At 38.3% G+C, this 20,032-nt stretch overlaps 1 protein-coding gene across 1 annotated transcript in view; it reads right to left on the minus strand.

Moving 5' to 3' along the window:
• LOC111150746 (regulator of G protein signaling 7) overlaps positions 1-20,032 on the minus strand; it is a 511,256-nt gene that overhangs the window by 158,037 nt on the left and 333,187 nt on the right. Inside the window, exon 4 of the mRNA XM_022508325.1 lies at positions 2,723-2,773. Coding sequence (XP_022364033.1) covers positions 2,723-2,773 — 51 coding nt within the window. The remainder of the gene's footprint in view (positions 1-2,722; positions 2,774-20,032) is intronic.

Here is a 20,032-nt window from a genome sequence, read left to right on the forward strand (position 1 = left end):
TCCCAGTGCCTAGCCCATAGTAAGAATTTAGAAAATATATATTAAATGAATAAAGGTATGAAGAAATCAATGAAAAAATAACTTCTAGAAAAAATATGGTGAAAATAGATCCAAGAGGTAGATGAAAACAAAACTTTCGGATGAACCCTGCATGTGTACTACAGCGATATGAATGTACATGAACATAACAAAAATAATCCTAAATTCTAATTTAAGGTCTAGATATAGCTTTATTTTAAAAGAATGATAGAACATGACAATTTGTCTAATAGTGCCAAAATCTCTAGTAAAACATTCAGCCAGATGTGCACTAAAATACTATAAGAGAAATGGAAAGGTATTAACTATTCATTAACACAATATTGAACACTAAGTGTACAAATAATGTGGACTCATTGGTCTTACAAAGACCCTGAAGACCATGCCACTTTCTCCCTGTTTTCCCAGATGGACCATCAGAATCTGCTCCTATCCCCAGGCATTGGTGTTTTCTTCCAACTTGTCACAAAATCCTCTTTCAACAAATGACTGACATCTGGAACTTCGCATGACCCCTAGAGGTCTTCAAGCAAACACTTGACAACCACACAGAAGCCTGGCATGAGGCTTATTTCATTCTTTCTCATTTTAAAATTTTCAGAAAATGTATAGGGTTGAAATGAAGCCTCTTACTCTAAGAACTATCTGGTCTCTCTTTATGAGCAGTTCCAAAGTGCTATGACCGATTTCACATGCAGTCATCAGTTACTCTCATGATGTCAGTTATGTTCCTGACCGTGTTTCATCAGAATCATGTGGCCAGACATGCATTTCTGTGTGCAAATCTGTTATATCTTTAGAATAGTCATCAAAGCTTCCCACTTTTCTCGAAATCTAGCTTCTTACTCTGCAGAGGTTGAGCTAGTTTATTCAAACCAACCAACCAACCAACCATGAGTCTTTCAGCCAGTTATAAATATGAATAAAGAACATGTCATTCTTCCCTGAATATGATCCATTTTACCTTTCCATATACCTCCTAACAACGCTTTTCAACTTCCTTAAACTGCTGAGTGAGCAAATAAAATCAGTTTTTCATACAAGTTATAGCTAAAATAGTATCTCAGGTGCAAATTATAAACGATGCTTCTTACTAGCTTATCATGTACCTTTCCCCTGCTTCCCAGACTATCACTAAAGAACACTTTTGGTCTTATGCTAGTTTAAAAAAAAAAGAAAATATGTAATATAATGTAAAAAAAAAAAAAAGCTTTTATGATGGATTTTGTAAATAGATTTGTTACAGGGTAACTTGTTCTCTAGCTGTGATCTTATCACTTCAAATGGGTGTAATTTGAATAAATTTTGTATGGTAAAGGATCAATAAAATGATTTTTTTTAAGAGTTAAAAAAAAAAAAAGAAATACTCTTGAATCCACTTCACCCTCTGAGCAAGAGAATTTTTGGTAAAACAGTAGTTTCTTGGTTGTCCATGACCCTGACAATCCGTTTTCTTTCTTTCTTTCCTTTTTTTAAAAGCACTGGGGGCTTTGTCTGGTGCTCCAGTATGTAAAGTGAGCCTGAGTTGAGACTAGAATGTAAATCTTGTAAGACTGTGACTCCTGGCCCCAGGAATCATCTCCTCTTTTCACTTAGTAACAATATGATGCTGGCAACAGGTGCTTCATCTTGACTTGGTTTAATCCTTTTTAACCTGCTAGGAGAGGTATTCTAAGCGCTCATGTACCAAATGAGCAGGGGGTAGGCAAAGGCATTTATGTGTCAAATTATAGCTACACTTTCTGATAACGTGGCTTTATAAAGTTAGCTCGGAATGAAGAAAAATAAAACCTCTGCCATTCCATGTTATTTCTCAACCATTCTAAGGTGGTAACCACCAGGGGCAAGAACGAAAGCCGTGCTGTTTTCTAATCGAAGCAATGGTTTGTTGTGTATTGTGGTTGGTGCATTGCCACTGTTCACTACCGTGTCGTTCTTGGTCACTGTAACACCGATTTTCATAAGGTTTTAGTTTGTTTCCTTCACATCTTCTCTAAGCAAAATACATCTCATTTTCACTTGAGTGATGTAAGTTGTTTCTTCATGTGAAAGCTTTTATGTGACATTTTAAAAAAGTCATTAAGTGCCTTCCATGTGTAGGAATTTGTTCTAGGCAATGTACAAGGGGGGCTGGTAGAAACTGTTCCCAAACTCTGTAAATTAACTTAGTGAAGTAGAGCAGACATAATGTTCACCACAGTGAATGGCTCCATGACTTACATAAGAGCATTAAAAAAAAATCATGTAGGCATGATCGAAGGAATAAAAATCACAAATGACATTGTTTTCAAACCTCATGCAAAAACAGAGTTAGGGAAAATTATAAATTAATGAGATTTCCTTTATGTGTTTTATGAAGGGAAATCTCATTACTTTATAATCACTGGCTATATATCTATAATTATTTATGAACACATACATCGTTTACACAGTCTATAGCTGTCAATCACCTGAATCAAATGTTATGAAATGGAACATTAAATATGGGAAAAATTGTTAAAACCTACTAAGTAAATTTCAGTTACATTATGTTGACTACCATAACATTTGTATAAATACAAAAAGCATACTTTATAACTGTCATCTTTAAGATTTGCTTGCTCGCCATATCAGCCCTGAGAAAAACATATTTCTTAAAACCACAAAGAAAATAATTCTATCAATGGGAAAATGATTTATTTACCTGGGTCTTCTATAGTTAAGTTCTTTATTAACCACTGAACAATGTCTGACCCTAGAAAAAGAAAAAAGAAAAACACAAATATTTGTGAACATTTGTTTATACATGTTAACTTTAAGAACGCTCAACTTTTGGCACTCATATTAGTAGGAAAGTTTGTTTTACGTTTTTGTATATATCTTTTTTTTTTTTTTAATCAAAGTACAGTTGACACACGAGGCTACCCCAGTTTCAGGTGTACAATACAGTGACTCAGCAAGTCCATGTGTCATGGATGCGGCTGCGTCCGTCCCCATCTGACATATGACAATACCGCTGACTATATCCCCACGCCGTACCATTCTTCTCCATGACTTATTAATGGTGTAACCGGAAGTCTGTGTCTTCCCCTCCCCTTTAGCCATTTTGCCATCCCCCCCCTCCGCTCTCTCCTCTGGCAATAATCACCAGTTTGTTCTCTGGATGTATTACTCTGAGTCTGTTTCTGCTTTGTTTTAGGATTCCACATATTAGTGAAATCCTACGGCATTTGTCTTGCTTTGTCTGACTTACGTCACTTCGTGTAATACCCCCGTGGAGGTCCATCCATGCTGCAAATGTCAAGGGGCACCCAGGTGTAAACTAGTAAACTATTTAACACGAAATATTTAAACACGAAGGTTTAATATGCCGGTACTGGACAAAACGATTCATTCATCTGTTCACTGGATGAATGCTTATTGAGTGCCCACTATGTGTGAAGCAGAGTTCTTAGCATGGGATAACCAATACTTTGTAAGATGGTCCTTTTATCTACTCTCAAGCCAAACCAAATGTTTTCTTAGCTTTTGAAAACTCCTCTGTGTTTCAAGTCTCCATGTCTTTACAGTACTATTCTCTTTGACTGAAATGTCTTACCACTATTTTCAAGACACTCAAGATTCATTTACACAATAGAACTTTCCTTGACCCTCATTTCTGTCCACTGAGTTTAAGCAACCTCCATTGAAAGTGAAATGTTATCTGTGTAGTCTTGTATGGTGGCACAGATAACATAATGTTGCAACTGTTTATTTGAATAAAGTCCTTGAGTACCAAGTGGGGTGCCATATTCATCTTTCTACATTTGGAACAAAGCAAGTGTTTGATAACGTGTGATGAAAAAAAATGAGTAAATATAGGTTTTCATTTCATACAAAATAAGTGAAGCAGGGTCTGCAGAAAATATAATGTTTGAGCTAGATTTTGATATATGAAAAATACAAAATGTAGTTACTGAAGGCCCATGTCAAAGTTAAAAGGGGGACAGTAGGCAGCAAGAACTATTGAATTCTTTCTATACACCACGTGCTGGGAATAACAGGAATGTGATACTAATAAGAGTGTTCACAGTGTATTCAGCACATCTTGAATTCCAGTCAAAAGAACTTACATTTTTTCCTATAAATCGGGCAGAGAAAGGGAGACACAGAACGTTCTGCTGTGTTTTGTTTTAAACAGAAGAACGACCTTATCAAAACAAGTTCAAGGAATTTGATTGGCAATGCATGTGGGAGTGCCTTGGGCCAGTCAGACAGAAAGCAGCGAAGCCAACATTTCTACTGGTTGAGATCCAGGATTGAAAAGAAAATTACTGAACCAGTTCTGTGTACAAGCGAATTAAAGCAAAATGTGAGTCTCACTTCAGGACTTTGTGACTAATTAGGCATGGGGGTGGCCGGTGGGAGAAGAGGAGGAGAACTCAAGGTTTCCAGGGCGGGATGCAACGTGGATGGAAAGAATGGTGAAAATATGAGCAGAATGGGAGAATCATGAAGAGGACTTGATTTACCCAAAATATTCCTATCTATTTAAATTCGGTTTTCAGCATCATTCATTTCAATAAAAAACAGCCCAAAATACATAGGAAAATAGTCTTGCATGCATAGTAAGCCTCATCGGGGCTGCATGAATGAAATTTTGTGTGACCTGAAACTCCACTTCCACCTCTCAGAACCTGGCTTCCGCTGTACCTGAGATGCAGCCCATGACTGACATTCACAGTGGCTACATAATTCTTGCTGCTTCCTGCAGAAAAGTTCAAAACTATCTTCAGAATAAACTTGGGGCACCTGGCAACTGTGTCAGTAGAGCACGCAACTCTCGATCTTGGGGTAGTGCGTTTGAACCTCACGTTGGGTGTAAAGATTACTTTAAAAAATCTTTAAAAATAAAAATAAAAAAATAAGATATGTGTGCATTTTTTAAATGACTTCATGTGTTGAATCACTTGGATTCTTTTACAATGGTTACTTTTACAACTGCCATTGATTTCAACCCGTGTACGAAGATGGAGTCACCTCGATCCTAAAGCAGCTCTAAGGGAAGGCAGGGAGAGAGACTGCTCACAAGAACACAGATATTTCTCAGTGTTATGTTCAGCCTTAAAACCTAACTTATCTTGAGCCATTGTCATCCCTATTAAAAATTGGACGGGGACTCAGTTTTTCAACTAGGTACGTATAGATACTTGACCCATGCAGAATTCCAGGTACCCAAATCTCACGCACTATTTTCAGGTACCTTGCTCATTTTCCATATTTGAGCATCGACTTGGGGAACATATGTGAGCAGCCGCTGGAAATTTTCCATTCTTTTGAAGAGAGCCAAACACTGGTTCCAAGACTATAATTTTCTCTTAGTGTGAAAAATGATTTAAAAATGCTTTTAGGGAAAGATTTTTTTTTTTTTAAGGTTTCTTCTTTTTTTCTGAGCAGAAAGAAATACAAAGAAGCTTAATTTGAAACTACATTTAACTCAGGAAACAGGAAACTTTCTTTCCTAGCCTAGATTTGAGTACTTCTGTTATGGTCATGTTCTTAGGTCAGCTCTGAAAGGGATGACTGGACCACTTGCAATATCACTTAGGAGATGTTCTTAGAGCGGTTTTATTGTTGTGTGGTCACCCCAGTATCCTTACGGTTTTAAGTTAGAACATTATGAATTACTTTATGGTTAAATATATACCCAAATCCACCATATTCGCCTGTTATGCATGTATGACAGCAAGACCTAAACTCTCAGAGAGAGGCAGACAGAGAGAGAGAAAAATGTCAGCATCTGGATGGAAGCAGAACACTGAAAGATAACTGTGGTATCACAGGCACCTTGAGAACGACAATTCAAATTTAAAAGGGGTGCCTTACAGACAGGAGGGGTGTAGGAAAGAAAAGCACATTTCTAGCAACATCCCAGCCTTTGTCTAATGAATAGATGAACAGATTTGTGTAAATGTACACATCCAGAGTATTTTAGACTTCCATCCATCTTTTTTTCTGAGGGCTTCGCAGTAAAATAGAGAATTTTTTGTTGTCGTTTTTGCTTTTTGGTGTTCTTTTCTTTAATAAATGGCAATTGGGGAACCTGGGTGGCTCAGTGGGTTAAAGCCTCTGCCTTCGGCTCAGGTCATGATCCCAGGGTCCTGGGATCGAGCCCCGCATTGGGCTCTCTGCTCAGCGGGGAGTCTGCTTCCTCCTCTCTCTCTGCCTGCCTCTCTGCCTACTTGTGATCTCTGTCTGTCAAATAAATAAACAAAATCTTTAAAAAAATGGCAAAAGGGCTCTTGAATAGCTACAACATGAAGTTTGTTGAGAAATGCAATAATATCTTAAACCCTGAGAAATAAAAGAAACACCTGTATGACTACAGCGACTGGGAACTTGAGCCCTGAGCAGTATCTACACTCTTGCTTTGAATTCTTAGAGGTTACTCTTGTAGCTCTCACAGTTACAAAATTACATGCTCCCTCTCCTTAGCAGAAGAAGTAGAGGTTTTATTATTGCGCAATCCCAGGAATCTGATTTGAACAATGAAAACCAGCAAAACAAACAGGCAAGGGAGTTCCTCGCACACTGCTCATTGCTGCCCACGTGCTGCATTGATTCTGACTTCGATGATTTGCCGACGCTATTCCGTCCCCATCCCTTTTTCCTTCAGCCGATTCCAATACAGTCCATACAGTTCAGGTCACACATTAACGACTCCAGGAAGCTACTCACCCCACCCCACCTGCAGGAGGCTGTCGTTCGTCTTTGGATCCCAAGCACCCAGCCCAGTGTCTGACGTGTAAAAGCAGATTAGTAAAACGTTAAAGGAATGTATGAATTGACAGCAAGTTTCCCTCTCCAGATCATTCTCGAAAAAACTTTACAAAAAGGTGGTATCCATCATGCAAAGGGTATTTAGCCGGCATACAATTTTCAGCGCCCATAATCACCTTTCACAGTGATAATTTTCCCATGTCAATGCTATCCCTTTACCATTCCACCCATGATGAAAGCAAAGCCGTGAATGACGTCTAGACCTCAGTATTATTTCTCACCCAAGCCCGAGTGCAAGGGGCTCCCCCACTCTGCTGTGCTGCCACGAGACACGGCTGAGCCAGACCCTGTCCTGAGCCCGCGTCACTCCCACGGCAGCCGTGCTCATTCTACTGATGAGGACACACTCTCAGCTACAAGTGTCGGCCACAGCCAACCGTACCCTCAACTGCAGGTTCACAAACAGGAAAATATTGTGAGGCTTTTGTACCTATGATATTGGAAGACTTTGTAAGCCACCAGAATGGTTACACTTTTGATGTGTATCCTTTGCAAAAATAATCTCTTTTTGTAAGTTCTGCTAAAGCCGTTAGCGAAAACTTTAGCTCTTAATCAGTGGAGGAGGCTGAAATATTCCTGAGGCAAAGGCACTGACCTTTTGAATATTTCTCTTTCAGGAAAATAAATAGGCTTTTTTTTTTTTTTTTTGCTTGAGGCAGAACTCCTGGGTTGTTTTTCCAAGCAGATCTTTAATTCAGATCATGACAATTTATCTGGATTTTTAAACTTTGTTGTGTAAGTTCCATAAGCCATAAAAAGATTTCTTCAGACACAAAGCAAGGATTCTGGGGCCCCTTCAAAGCCTAACAAGCTGAAAGGAAAGGCAGCAGAAATGGCAAACAGCAAAGATGACAATAACCCAAAGACACAGGACATCGAGATGATCCTAAGGATGGCCGCCCACCATCTCCCAGAATCAAGATGATTACTGACCAAACAGAGCAGATTTTTTCCAAATGGTGTTCTGAGCAAATCCCCTGTCTTGTGTATGAGATGGTGTGGGGACCTGTGGGAAACGCTGTGGAATTAGGCAAAGAAAGGGAGAAGTGGTTCCGTGATGTGGCCTTTATTGAGACAAAGAACATTGTGAAAAATCAAGAGAAGGATGAATTTGCAATGTTTCCTCAGAACGGAGGATATGGGATCCCTCTGAAGAACATTTTTAAAATTTTATATTTTTTTCATTTCACAATTCTTTAGACTCACAAAAGATGCAATAAGTAATAAAAGTGTTAAGTGTGCAAATATAAATTTTGGTAATTAGGTAATACACTAGAACTTACCAACCATAAATAAGTGACTGATTGATTAATCTATTAATTAAGCTGCTAGGCATAAAGAAGAGATTTGAGACCATTCTTGTTCTGAGAACATAAACTGCTTAAAAATAGACAGAGGCCATGTCTAGCTGTTAATCATGTCTCTGAGGGACATATGAGATGGAGAAAACATGTACTGATTGATAAAACTTTCCTGATAAAACAGTTTTTATAAAACAGACTGATAAAACAGTCTCAGCTGCCACAGGAAGTCGGAATAAATGGACATTTCCTGTGTTTTTCCTGTAGAATAGGGTATTTCGCATACACTTCCATTAAAAATCTCTACTTCAGATTTCAATAGTAAATTTTCAGAAATTCAACAAATGAAAATGTCCAGAACCAAAATAGGAATGAACCATCCAAAATGCATATCCATATACGCCTCTCTCCGAATGGAAGTTTGCAATGACCTTCTCAGCACCTGGATAGAGTCTGAGGACTTGCATGGCATACAAGGTCCTTCCTGGCTTACCTCCTTTTTCTACCTCTCAGCCTCAGATCCCACCCTTCCCCCTCCTGGGTTTTATAACTCAAAGAGAATCAACCTGAACTTCTTTAACCATACGTAGCCTGATGCTTAATACTCTGGGCTTTTATAGACACTGTATATTCCAGTTGGAACAACTTCCTCCATTCAAGACAACATCATATCCACTTTCTATGTTGAATACATAGTATCTACACCACTGGATTGTAAAATCCTCAAGGACTTGAGCACGGTACCCAATAGAGTCTCTCAAGAACTACAAGTCAGGATTTGAACTGCATTTCTCAAAGACCGAACTCGGAATATAGTGCTCCTTAACACTTAGTAATCTTCCTGTATTTTGAGCTAGTTATTGAGATTCCTTAGCTCTCATGGCTACTGAAACAAGCTTACACTTTCAATGCTGTAGAACTAAGAGTCACTCGGTATCTTTGGATGAAGAATGTCTTGTAAAATAATCAAGCTCCTAATAAACTACTGTTAAAATTAAAAATGTAAATTTTGAACAGTACTTTTTAAACTAGAAAGCCTCCATTTTGAAACATAAGAATCGTTCTATATCGATAAATAGATGTGTCCTGTTGTCGACGATATTTATACTTAAACATGTCTACTTTGCCACATTTGGTCAGTGAAGTTAATACATTCAGAGTTGAAAAGTAATGACACTGAGGCCCACAACCACATTTTGGCAATTTCATATTTTATTTTTTTCAATCATTTTAATGCTTTAACATTTGCTCTTTTTCTAATTTATTGGAATTATCTACATTGTTATATATATGTTTTTCATTCCATTCACATCTGCATTGATCAGGATGTTTTGTATACTTTAAAAATTCTATTCCTAATGCTAATGTATTTCCTTGTATACACCGATTTTAAAATCGAGCAAGCAAAAGCATGATGCATCATTAAACTTTTTAAGAATAGACTTACTTTCTAGAGAAGTTTAAGGTTCACATGATATTGAGCAGAAAGTGCAGAAATTTCCCATACACCTCCTGCTCTCACACAGGCATAGCCCTTCCTAGGATCAACGCCCCAGCCCTACATTTGTTACATTTGATGAACCTGCATCGACCCATCATTATCACCCAGAGTCCCCAGTTTATATAGCATTCACTCTCAGTGTTCCACATTCTGTGGGTTTGGACAAATTTATAATGGCACGTATCCACCACATTGTATCATACAGAATAGCTTTACCACCCTGAAAATCCTCCTCATCTCACCGTCTCCGCTAACCTCCGTCAACTACTGATCTCTTTATTGTCTCCATGGTTTTGCACTTTTCAGAATGTTATATAATTGGAATCATGCAGTATATAGACTTTACAGATTGACTTCTACAGTTAGTAATATGCATTTGAATTTCTTTCATGTCTTTTCATGGTTTGATAGCTCATTTCTTTCCTAGCACTGAATATTATTACATTGCTTGAGGGTGCCAAGAAACACAATGGGGAAAAGAGAATCTCTTCCATGCTTGGAAAACTAGAGAGTCACATGCAAAAGAATGAAGTTAGGCCCCTGTATTATACCATACATGAATATCAACTCAAAATGGTTTAAAGATTTGAATATATGACCTGAAACCATAAAAATCTTTTTAGAAAACATAGGGAAAAGCTTCCTCGACATTAGCCTTGGCAATAATTTTCTGTGTGTGATACCAAAAGCTCAGGCAATGAAAGCAAAAATAAGTAAGTGGAAATAGATCAAACTGAAAACCATCTGAACAGCAGAGAAAAGAATGAACAAAATGAACACACAATCTATTTCCTGGGAGAAAATATTTACAAACTATATATCTCATCATAAGGGGTTAATATCCAAAATATATAAGACTCATTCATCTCAACAGAAAAAAAAGTTAGCAACTTAACTAAAATACGGGCAAATGACCAGAAAAGATAATTTTCGAAAGAAAACATACAGATGGTCAGCAAGCATATGAAAAGGTTCTTGCCGAGAGTGGGCTCTCTGCTCAACAAGGAGTCTGCATTCCCTCTCCTTCTGTGCACTCGTTCTCTCTCTCTCTCTCTCTCAAGTAAATAAAATCTTTAAAAAATAAGAAGAAAAGTTTCTCAATCATCAGAGAAATGCAAATCAGAACCACAATGAGATTATCACCTCACAACTGTTAGGATGGCTATTATAAAATGAATAAATAAAATATAACAAGAATGTGGAGAAAAGGGAACACTTGTACACTGCTGATGGGAATGTAAGTTGGTACAGACAATAGGGAAAACAGCATGGAGATTCCTTTAAAAATTTAAAAAAACTACCATATGATCCAGCAATCCTTTTTCTGGTTATACACCCAGAGGAAATAAAATCAGTACTGCAAAGAGATATTTTCCCTCCCACATTCACTGTAGCATCACTGACAATAACCAAACCACGGAAACAACCCAAGTGTCTACTAATAGAGGAATAAAGAAGAGGTATGATAGTATTCAGCCTTAAAAAAAAAAAAAAAGAAGGAAATCCTGCTATTTGCAAGACACAGGAGAACATTATGATAAGTGAAATAAGCCAGACCTAAAGATACGAATAGTGCATGGCCTCACTTACACGTGCAAGCTAAAAACGTTGGACTCAAAAAAGCAGAGAACGGAACGGTAGCTGCTAGGGACTAGAGGCTGGGAGGTGTGAGAATGGAAACAAATTGACCAAAGGGCACAAAGTTTCAGTTATACACTACAGATACATTCTGGAGAGCTAGTATATAGCATGGCGACTATAGTTAATAGCTCTGTACTGTATACCTGAAATTTGCTACAAGAGTGTATCTGAAGTGTTCTCACAACATAGAATGGTCACTATATGAGGGGACAGATATGTTAACTAGCGTGATTGTAATAATCATTTCACAATGTATATACATATCAAAAGATCACATTGGGGGTGCCTGGATGGCTCAGTGGGTTAAGCTTCTGCCTTCGGCTCAGGTCATCTCAGGGTTCTGGGATCGAGCCCCGTGTCGGGCTCTCTGCTCGGCAGGGAGCCTGCTTCCCCCTCTCTCTCTGCTGCTCTGCCTACTTGTGATCTCTCTCTCTGTCAAATAAATAAATAAAATCTTTAAAAAAAAAAGATGACATTGTACACCTTAAATATATACAATTTTTGTTTGACCTCACTAAAGCTTAAGTGGAAGAGTAAATACAAGAACAGGGAAGAGAACTCTCTAATCTTCTTTCTGTCATGTGAGGACACAAAAAGTGGGCAGTCAGTAGTCTGGAAGACGGCTCTTACCAGAACCCAACCAGGCTGGCACCCTGATCTTGGACTTCCAGTCTCCAGAACTATGAAAAATAAATGTTTGCTGCTATAAGCTATCCAGTTTATGGTGACTAAGCCTGAGCTACCTAAGATGAAGGACAAGATCCAGGTTTGGCAACTATAACTAAAGTTGCTAAAAGTATCTCTGTGTAGATTTTGTGGGGATGTAAGTTTACAATTCCTTTGAGTAAATACAACGGAACACAATTGCGTGATTGTAGGGTATGTGCATGTTTCATTTTGTAAGAAATCACCAATCCATCTTCCAAAGTGGCTGTACCATTTTGCATGGTATACAAATGGTATTTTTTCTCTCTCTGTTTCTGCCTCTCTCTGAGAGTTAAGGTCTTGCTGTCATACATGCACAGTAGGTGAGTATGGTGGATTCGGGTAGATATACCATTGCACCAGCAATGAATGAGACCTCCTATTGTTCCACATCCTCACCAGCATTTGGTATCATCACTGCTCTGGATTTTGGCTGTTCCAGTGGGTGTATAGTGGTATCTTGTTTTAATTTACATTTTTTGATGACATATGATGTGGAATATCATTTCACATGTTTATTTGCCATTTGTATATCTTCCTTGGTGAAGTATCTCTTAAGGTCTTTGGCTCATTTTTAAATCAGGCTGTTTAAGGTTTAAGAGTTCTTTGTATGTTTTGGATAACAGTCCTTTATCAGATGTGTCTTCTGATACTATTTTTCTTCTAGGCTATGGCTTATCTTCTCATTTTCTTGACGTTGTCTTTCATAGAAGTCTTTAATTTTAATAATGTCCAGCCTATCAATAATACCTTTAACGGATCATGGCTTTAGTGTTGTATCACAAAAGTCCTTGCCATACCAAAGGTCATCTAGGTTTTCTCCCATGTATCTTCTAGAACTTTTTTTAGTTTTGTATTTTGCTTTTAAGTTCTGTGATCTATTTTGAGTTAACTTTTCTGAAGGGTGTAAGGTCTGTGTCCAGTTATTATTATTGTTATTTTTACTATTATTATAATTTTAGCAGGTGGATATCCAGTTGTCCCAGCCCTATCGTTAAAAGGACTATCTTTGTCTCATCGTACTGCCTTTGCCCCTTTGGCAAGGATCAGCTGACTACATTTACACGGATCTGTTTCTGGGACCTCTGTTCTGTTCCACTGATACATTTGTCTATTCCCTCACCAATACCACACTGCCTTGGTTACTATACCTTTATAGTAAGTCTTGAAGTCGGTCGTCCAAATCTGTTCTCCTCTTTCAAAGTTATGTCAGCTATTTTGGGTCTTTCACCTCTCCATGTACATTTTAGAATCAATTTGTTTATAACCATGAACTAACTCATTGGGGTTCTGATTGGGATTCCACTGAATCTATAGATCCAGTTGGGAAGAACTGATACCCCAGCAACACTGAATCTTCCTACCCATGAATGGGGAATCTTCCCTTTCATTTATTTAGTTCTTTTTTGATTTCTTCCATCAAGTATTAGTTTTCCTCATACGGATATTCTACACACACTGTTTAGATTTATACCTAAGTTTTTCTTAACTAAGCTTCTAATTTCTAGGTATTTATAGATTCACACAGTTTTAAAAAGTAATACAGAGAGATCTCATGTATCCTTTACACAACTTCCACCAAAAGATAATATATTGCAAAACTATACTACAATATCACAAGCAGGATTGTGACACTGATACAGAGAAGATACAGAACATCTCCATTGCTCGCTGTGCTCTTTTATAGTCACACTCCATTGCTATTAACCCCCGGCAACCAAGAAGCTATTTGCCCTTTCCACAACTTTGTTGTTTTGAGTATTTTTAGATGCAGTCATACAGTACACAATCTTGCGATGCTGACTTTTTCACTTACTCAGCATGTCACTGGAGATTCACCCAAGTTGTTGCAAATACCAATAGTTCATTCCTTTTTATTGCTGAGTATTAACACTGTGGTATGAGTGGACCAGTTTATTTAATCATCCACCTGTAGAAGGACATATTTGTCAGTTTGGGGTATTATGGATAAAGATGCAGAAGTTATAAACATTTCTGGGCAGATTTTTGTGTAAGTTTTTTTTTTAATTTATTTCTCTGGGATAAACACCTACAACTGCAATTTTTTTTTTTTTAAAGAAATGGCCAAACAATTTTCCATAGTGTCTACTTTCCACAGCCATTCTGACAGTGGCAATAGCTCACTGTCATTTTAATTTGCATCTTCTTGATGGCTAATGATGCCGGCATGTTTTCATATGCTCATTTGATGTAGGTATATCATTTTTGGTGAAATGTCTCTTTCATGTCTTAGTTTATTTTCTAATTGGATTGGTTGGTTTCTTGAACTGTTGATTTTTCAGAGTTCTTTACGTATTCTAGATACTAGAATCTTGGAGATACGGCTTGCAAACATCTGCTTTCATTCTGTTGCTTGTCCTTTTATTATTTTTTAATTTTTTGAAGGATTTCCTTATTTGTTTTAGAGAGGAGGGGAGGGGTGGAGGGAGAGAATCCTGAAACAGATACCCTGCTGAGCACAGAGCCTACCACAGGGCTCCATCCCTTGCCCATGAAACCAAGAGTCAGATGCTTAACCAACGAAGCCACCCAGGTGCCCCTCTTCTTACCCTTTTAACAAGGTCTTTGGCAGAAGAAAGATATTCAATTTTTATGAAATCCAACTTATCAAGTTTTCTTTTATACATAATGTTTTCAGTGTCAAATCTAAGAACCCTTTGTAGAGTTTGTTGTAAATCCTTGCCTTATTCCTAATCTTCTCGGCACAGTATTCAGACTTTACCATTATGAAGAATGTAAGCTGTACTTTTGTTTTGTAAATGCTCTTTATTGAGGTGAAGGAGTTCTTTCTCTCTTCTATTCCTACTTTTAATTTTTTGCTATAAATGAGTGTTGACATTTGTCTAAAAATCTTATTGTACTGATTGATATAACTATGTGATTTTTTAAGCCTATTATAATGGTGGGTTACAATGATTAATTTTTGCATATTTAACCAGTCTGCATGACTGAAATAAACCCAGTTGGTCATTGCCTGTAATTATTTTTATACATTGCTAAAATTTTGCTAAGAATTACATCTATATTCACGAAATATTTGTCTGTAGTGTTCTTTTTGTATTTTATTTTCTTTTTCTGGTTTTGGCATCAAGGTGATACTATCTTCCTAAGATTAATGCGGAGGGTTTCCACCTCTTTGGTCTTCTGGAAGAGATTACATAAAATCAACATTAATTCTTTCTTAAAATATTTGGTAGAATTCCCCAGTGAAGCCATATGGACCTGCAGATTTCCTTTTTAGAAATTTTTAAATTATGAATTAAATTTTCTTAATAGTTTTCAGGCTACTCAAATTATCTGTTTCATGTTGACTGAGTTATGATAATTTGTGCTTTTTTAAGGAATTGATCCATTCTGTGTAAGTTTTCAAATTATATGTGCAGAGTGCTTTGTAGTATTCTTTAAACCTTTTTTTAAAAATTTTATTTCATTTTTTTTCAATGTTACTAAAGTTCCAAGTTTTTTTCAATGTTCCATTATTTATACACCACACCCAGTGCTCCATGCAATCGGTGTCCTCCTCAATATCCACCACCAGGGTCACCCAACCCCCACCCCTCTCCCCTGCAAAGCCCTCAGTTTGTTTCTCAAGTCTACAGTCTCTCATAGTTTGTCTTTTAACCTTTTGATGTCTGCAGGGTTTGTACTAATTTACTGGTTCATTCCTGAAAATGGTGATTTGTGTCTTCTCTCTTTTCTTTGTCAGCTTTACTACAGATTTGTTGAAGTAATCTTTAAACAAACAAACAAAAAACACAGCTCTTTGTTTCATTGATTTCCTTAATTTTTTTCTGTATCCAATTTCATTGATTTATGCACTTATCTTCATTTCCTTCCTTCTACTTGCTTCGGCTTCATTTTACTCTTCTTTTTCTAGATTCTTGAGTTGAGAGTACAAATTACCGATCTGAAACATTTCCTCTTTTATAACGTATATATTTAGGTTATAAGTTTCTTTCTCAGTGCTACATTAGCAATGTCCCACAAATTTTAGCATGTTGTATTTTCATTTTCTTTTGGTTCAACGTATTTTTTACATTTTCCTTGAGACGTTCGTGTTGACACATTGATTATGCAGAACATGTTTCATTTGAAACTGTTCATCGATTTTCCTTTCAGCTTTCTATTTTTGATTTCTCATTTGATTCTATTATGGTTGGAGAACAGACTTTGTATAATTTCTATGCTTTTAAGTTTAAAGATTTTATTTATTTGACAGAGAGAGATCACAGGTAGACAGAGAGGCAGGCAGAGAGAGAGAGAGAGAGGGAAGCAGGCTCCCTGCTGAGCAGAGAGCCTGATGCGGGACTCGATCCCAGGACCCTGAGATCATGACCTGAGCCGAAGGCAGCGGCTTAACCCACTGAGCCACCCAGGCGCCCTAAGTTTATTCTGCTATGTTATACTGCACACAATTTGGTCTGTTTTGGTAAATGTTTCATATGAACCTGGTGAAAGTCTGTGTTTTGCTGTTGTTGGTTGGAATATCCTATAAATGCCAATTATATCAAGTTGACTGATGGTGTTGTTCACACTATCTACATTTTTACATGTGGATAAGATTGGATAAGAAAATCCAAGGAGGATATTCTTCCTCCTTGATCTATCAATTACTGTTAAAAGAGTATCAAAGCTTTCAGTTGTCATAGTGGAGTTGTTTAATTTTTCATTCAGTTCTATCCATTTTGTCTCACTTATCTTAAACACTCATGTTTGATTAAACTCTTTATTCAATACCCCTCTTTACCTCTGTACTGTTCCTTGTGGTGAAGTCTGTTGTGTGAAATTATTATACTTACTCCAGGTTTCTTCACTTAAACACTGCATGATATCTTTCTCTTACTTCTAATTTTCAACCTGCCTGTATTATTACCTTTTTGGGGTTTCCCTCCCACTCCTGGACCTGCCTCAAAGCAAAGCAGTCAAGAATCTACTCACTTGATCTTTAAAGAAAATTCATTTGGCACTCCTCCAGGCAACATGAAAATAAGATAAGAAAAACATTATTTCTATTCAGAAGAGGCCTACTTCTTAGTAAGAGGAAATAAAGGAGTCGGAAGTTGGACCATTCTAACCCTGAGCCTTTATTCCAATTCAGAGCTGGAAATCCTGAAGAATTCATATAACTTGTAGAGCTCTATTACACATTTACAGTCTCTACCTTTCTTATTGGTACCGAGTAATTCATTTATTTGTTCATTCCACAATCATGCATACATACTATGTAATAATGGGAACACTGACACCCTAGAAAGAAAAGGTAAAATGAATATGATGGTAACTCACAAAGAACTAACCGAACTGTAACTGAGGCAAGGGAACAGATGGTATGTTACAATGTGGCAAAAGTTGTGGTGGATCTAAGAACAGCTCTCTGCAGAGCAAGTACATGGGGTCCCTAACATGGATTGAGAGAGAAGGTGGAGAGGAAATACCATGGTTGGCTCCCATCCCATTCTTTATGGAGCTGTTCCAATCTTGCTCTGCTTGTTCAAATTTCTCTATGAAGTTGCTCAAAAATGAAAGCAAAATATGGAAGTTTAAGGTAACTAAAGTGTATAGCCCTATTTTTACTAAGGTATAATTTATACACACTGATGTTAAGTATAAAATCCGGTAAATTCTGACGAATGTACAAACCAGCTCAATTAAGTACAGGACATCATACTAACTTAAATACCCATATGGTTGCTTCCAGTCAAGATGGCCCCATGCACCGGCAGAGAAAGCTAGGATTCTCATTTCTAGCACCATATTCCCAGAACTTTACAAAAAAAAATGTCACGGTATGTACTTGCTTGTGTCTGGCTTCTTTTTGCTCAATAAACAATTTTTGATAGTCATTGTATTATCGTATGCATCAGTGCTCCTTCTAAGTGCGGAGTTGTTTCCGTTGTATGAATATATTACAGCTTGTTTATAAGACCTTTGCGCTATTTCTGGTTTGTGGTCATTGTAAATAAAACTGCTGTAAACATTCATGTGCATGTCTTAATGGGGACATATGTTTTCATTTTCTTTTCTTTTTTTTATTTCTGTGAATACCTTCCATCGGCTTTTGACAGAACACAGAATGTAGTATTTCTGAGCCCTAAAAGTCCGAAGGTGGGAATGAAAATGCCAGTAGTATGAGTGGGTCAAAAAAATCTCAATCTGGTACTCAAGTAGCCTGAGTTCTAATGTCCCATTGCCTCTCACTTCAATTAAAATATGGAGCTTAACAAAGATTAACTCCATCAATTTACTGCCTTCAGTATGAATATGTACTTTGCCCTCAAGTCTTTTTCATACTTAAAAAAAATAAAACTTCAAAGACAACAGTACGGCCCTCATACTCCAGCAAGTGAGAAGATACTGCACAAACAATTCTACAATTAAATATATAACTGAAGTGACAAATGTTGTGAATGCAAAGTAAAAAGAACGAGGAAAGATGAAACCAAAGGATCTTGATTTACTTTGCAAGCTTGGGAGGCTTCTCTGAGCACCTGGATAGAAAGTGTTGCACTACTATAGCTAAGGAAGGCCCCGGAACAGAGAGGGCAGAATCAGAATGAAAGTCCAAGGGATGCAATGTAGGCAGGAAGTGAAGCAAAACCCTTTTTTGAGATGGAAAGAAAAAGTACAACTAGAAAGTGAAGGTATTTTAAGAGTGGAAATTGGTATGTGTATGCCTCAACTTTTACTATGCATTGGGAAGCATAACAGTTACTTGAGGCAGCTGTGGGTAACACTTGGAATTTGAAGAAAGACGTGAAGACCTGAAAGTGCCTGTATGAGAAGACAAGCAGGAGAGGCTGCTGGTGCAGCAGCAGTGCAGGGTCTGCTGAGAGGCTTGGCCGGGTGAGGTGGGGAAGCACAGGATCCGGCCTCTGGACAGCCTCCCAACCCCCTCGTCACTAACCCCATCGTTCTCCCCTCTGCCATCACCTCGCCAACCCCCATCACTCCCCATCACCCTCCACCATGCCAACCCCCATCACTCTCCATCACCCTGTACCCTGCCAACCCTATCACTCTCCATCGTCTCCCATTGTGCCAACCCCCATCACTCCCCATCACCCTACACCCTGCCAACTCCCATCACTCAACTCCCATCACTCCCTATCACCTCCCACTGTGCCAACCCCAATACTCCTCACCACCCTCCACCCTGCCAACCCCCATCACTCCCCATCACCCCCACACTGCTAACCCTCCCATACCTCCCCCAACACCCCAACCCTGCCAACCCCCTATCAATCTCCATCACCCCAACCTGCCACCCCTCCCATTACTCCATCACCCCCAACCCTGCCAACCCTGTATCATTCTCCCTCCCCCATCCCCCTGACAACCCTCCATCACTCCCCCCAACCCAGACAGACACACACACACACACACACACACACACACACACACACACACACAGATCTCAGTTGTGCAGGCACAAATGCTCAGAGGCAGCAGGGGGTTTTCAAGGTGTAAGTGGCACAAGGACAAGCCCTGGAAGTCATTCATTGGTTGAGGGACTGAGGGAAACTGCTATAAGAGGAAATTCAAAAATTTTGAAGTGATAATAAAGTTAGGAAAATTCTGTCATTCTTCCCGGCCCATAGCAAACACACAGATATGTGATGTATGGGCAAATGTCAACCTTCACTGTACACACTGGCAAAGAATACAGCGTCCTTCAGGAAAGACCAAGTTTCTGTTAAGGCCAGGGATCTACAAGACTTTTCTATAAAGAGACTGAGCTTGAAAGCAAGATTCAGTAACTGACATAAAACATTAGTTTGTCTCCTCTTGAAAGATAGAAAGTTTTACCGAGGCCGGCATGGTGTGCGTGAATCAGCCTGTTAACATCACGTTCTGAAATGCAGATTCTGACTCAGTGAATCTAGGTTGGGCCTGAGACTCTGCATTTCTAACACGTTCCCAGGTGGGGTTGCTGCTGCGGCCCTTGAACAGCAAGGGTCTGGACCACCGGAGGAGTGTCAGTGCTGAGTGACGTAATGGGGTTTCCGTGCTGGAGCATCTGGGAAGA

The sequence above is a fragment of the Enhydra lutris genome, unplaced genomic scaffold (assembly GCF_002288905.1).
Source record: "Enhydra lutris kenyoni isolate GAN:26980312 unplaced genomic scaffold, ASM228890v2 scaffoldscaffold24, whole genome shotgun sequence".
Lineage (NCBI taxonomy): Eukaryota > Metazoa > Chordata > Mammalia > Carnivora > Mustelidae > Enhydra > Enhydra lutris.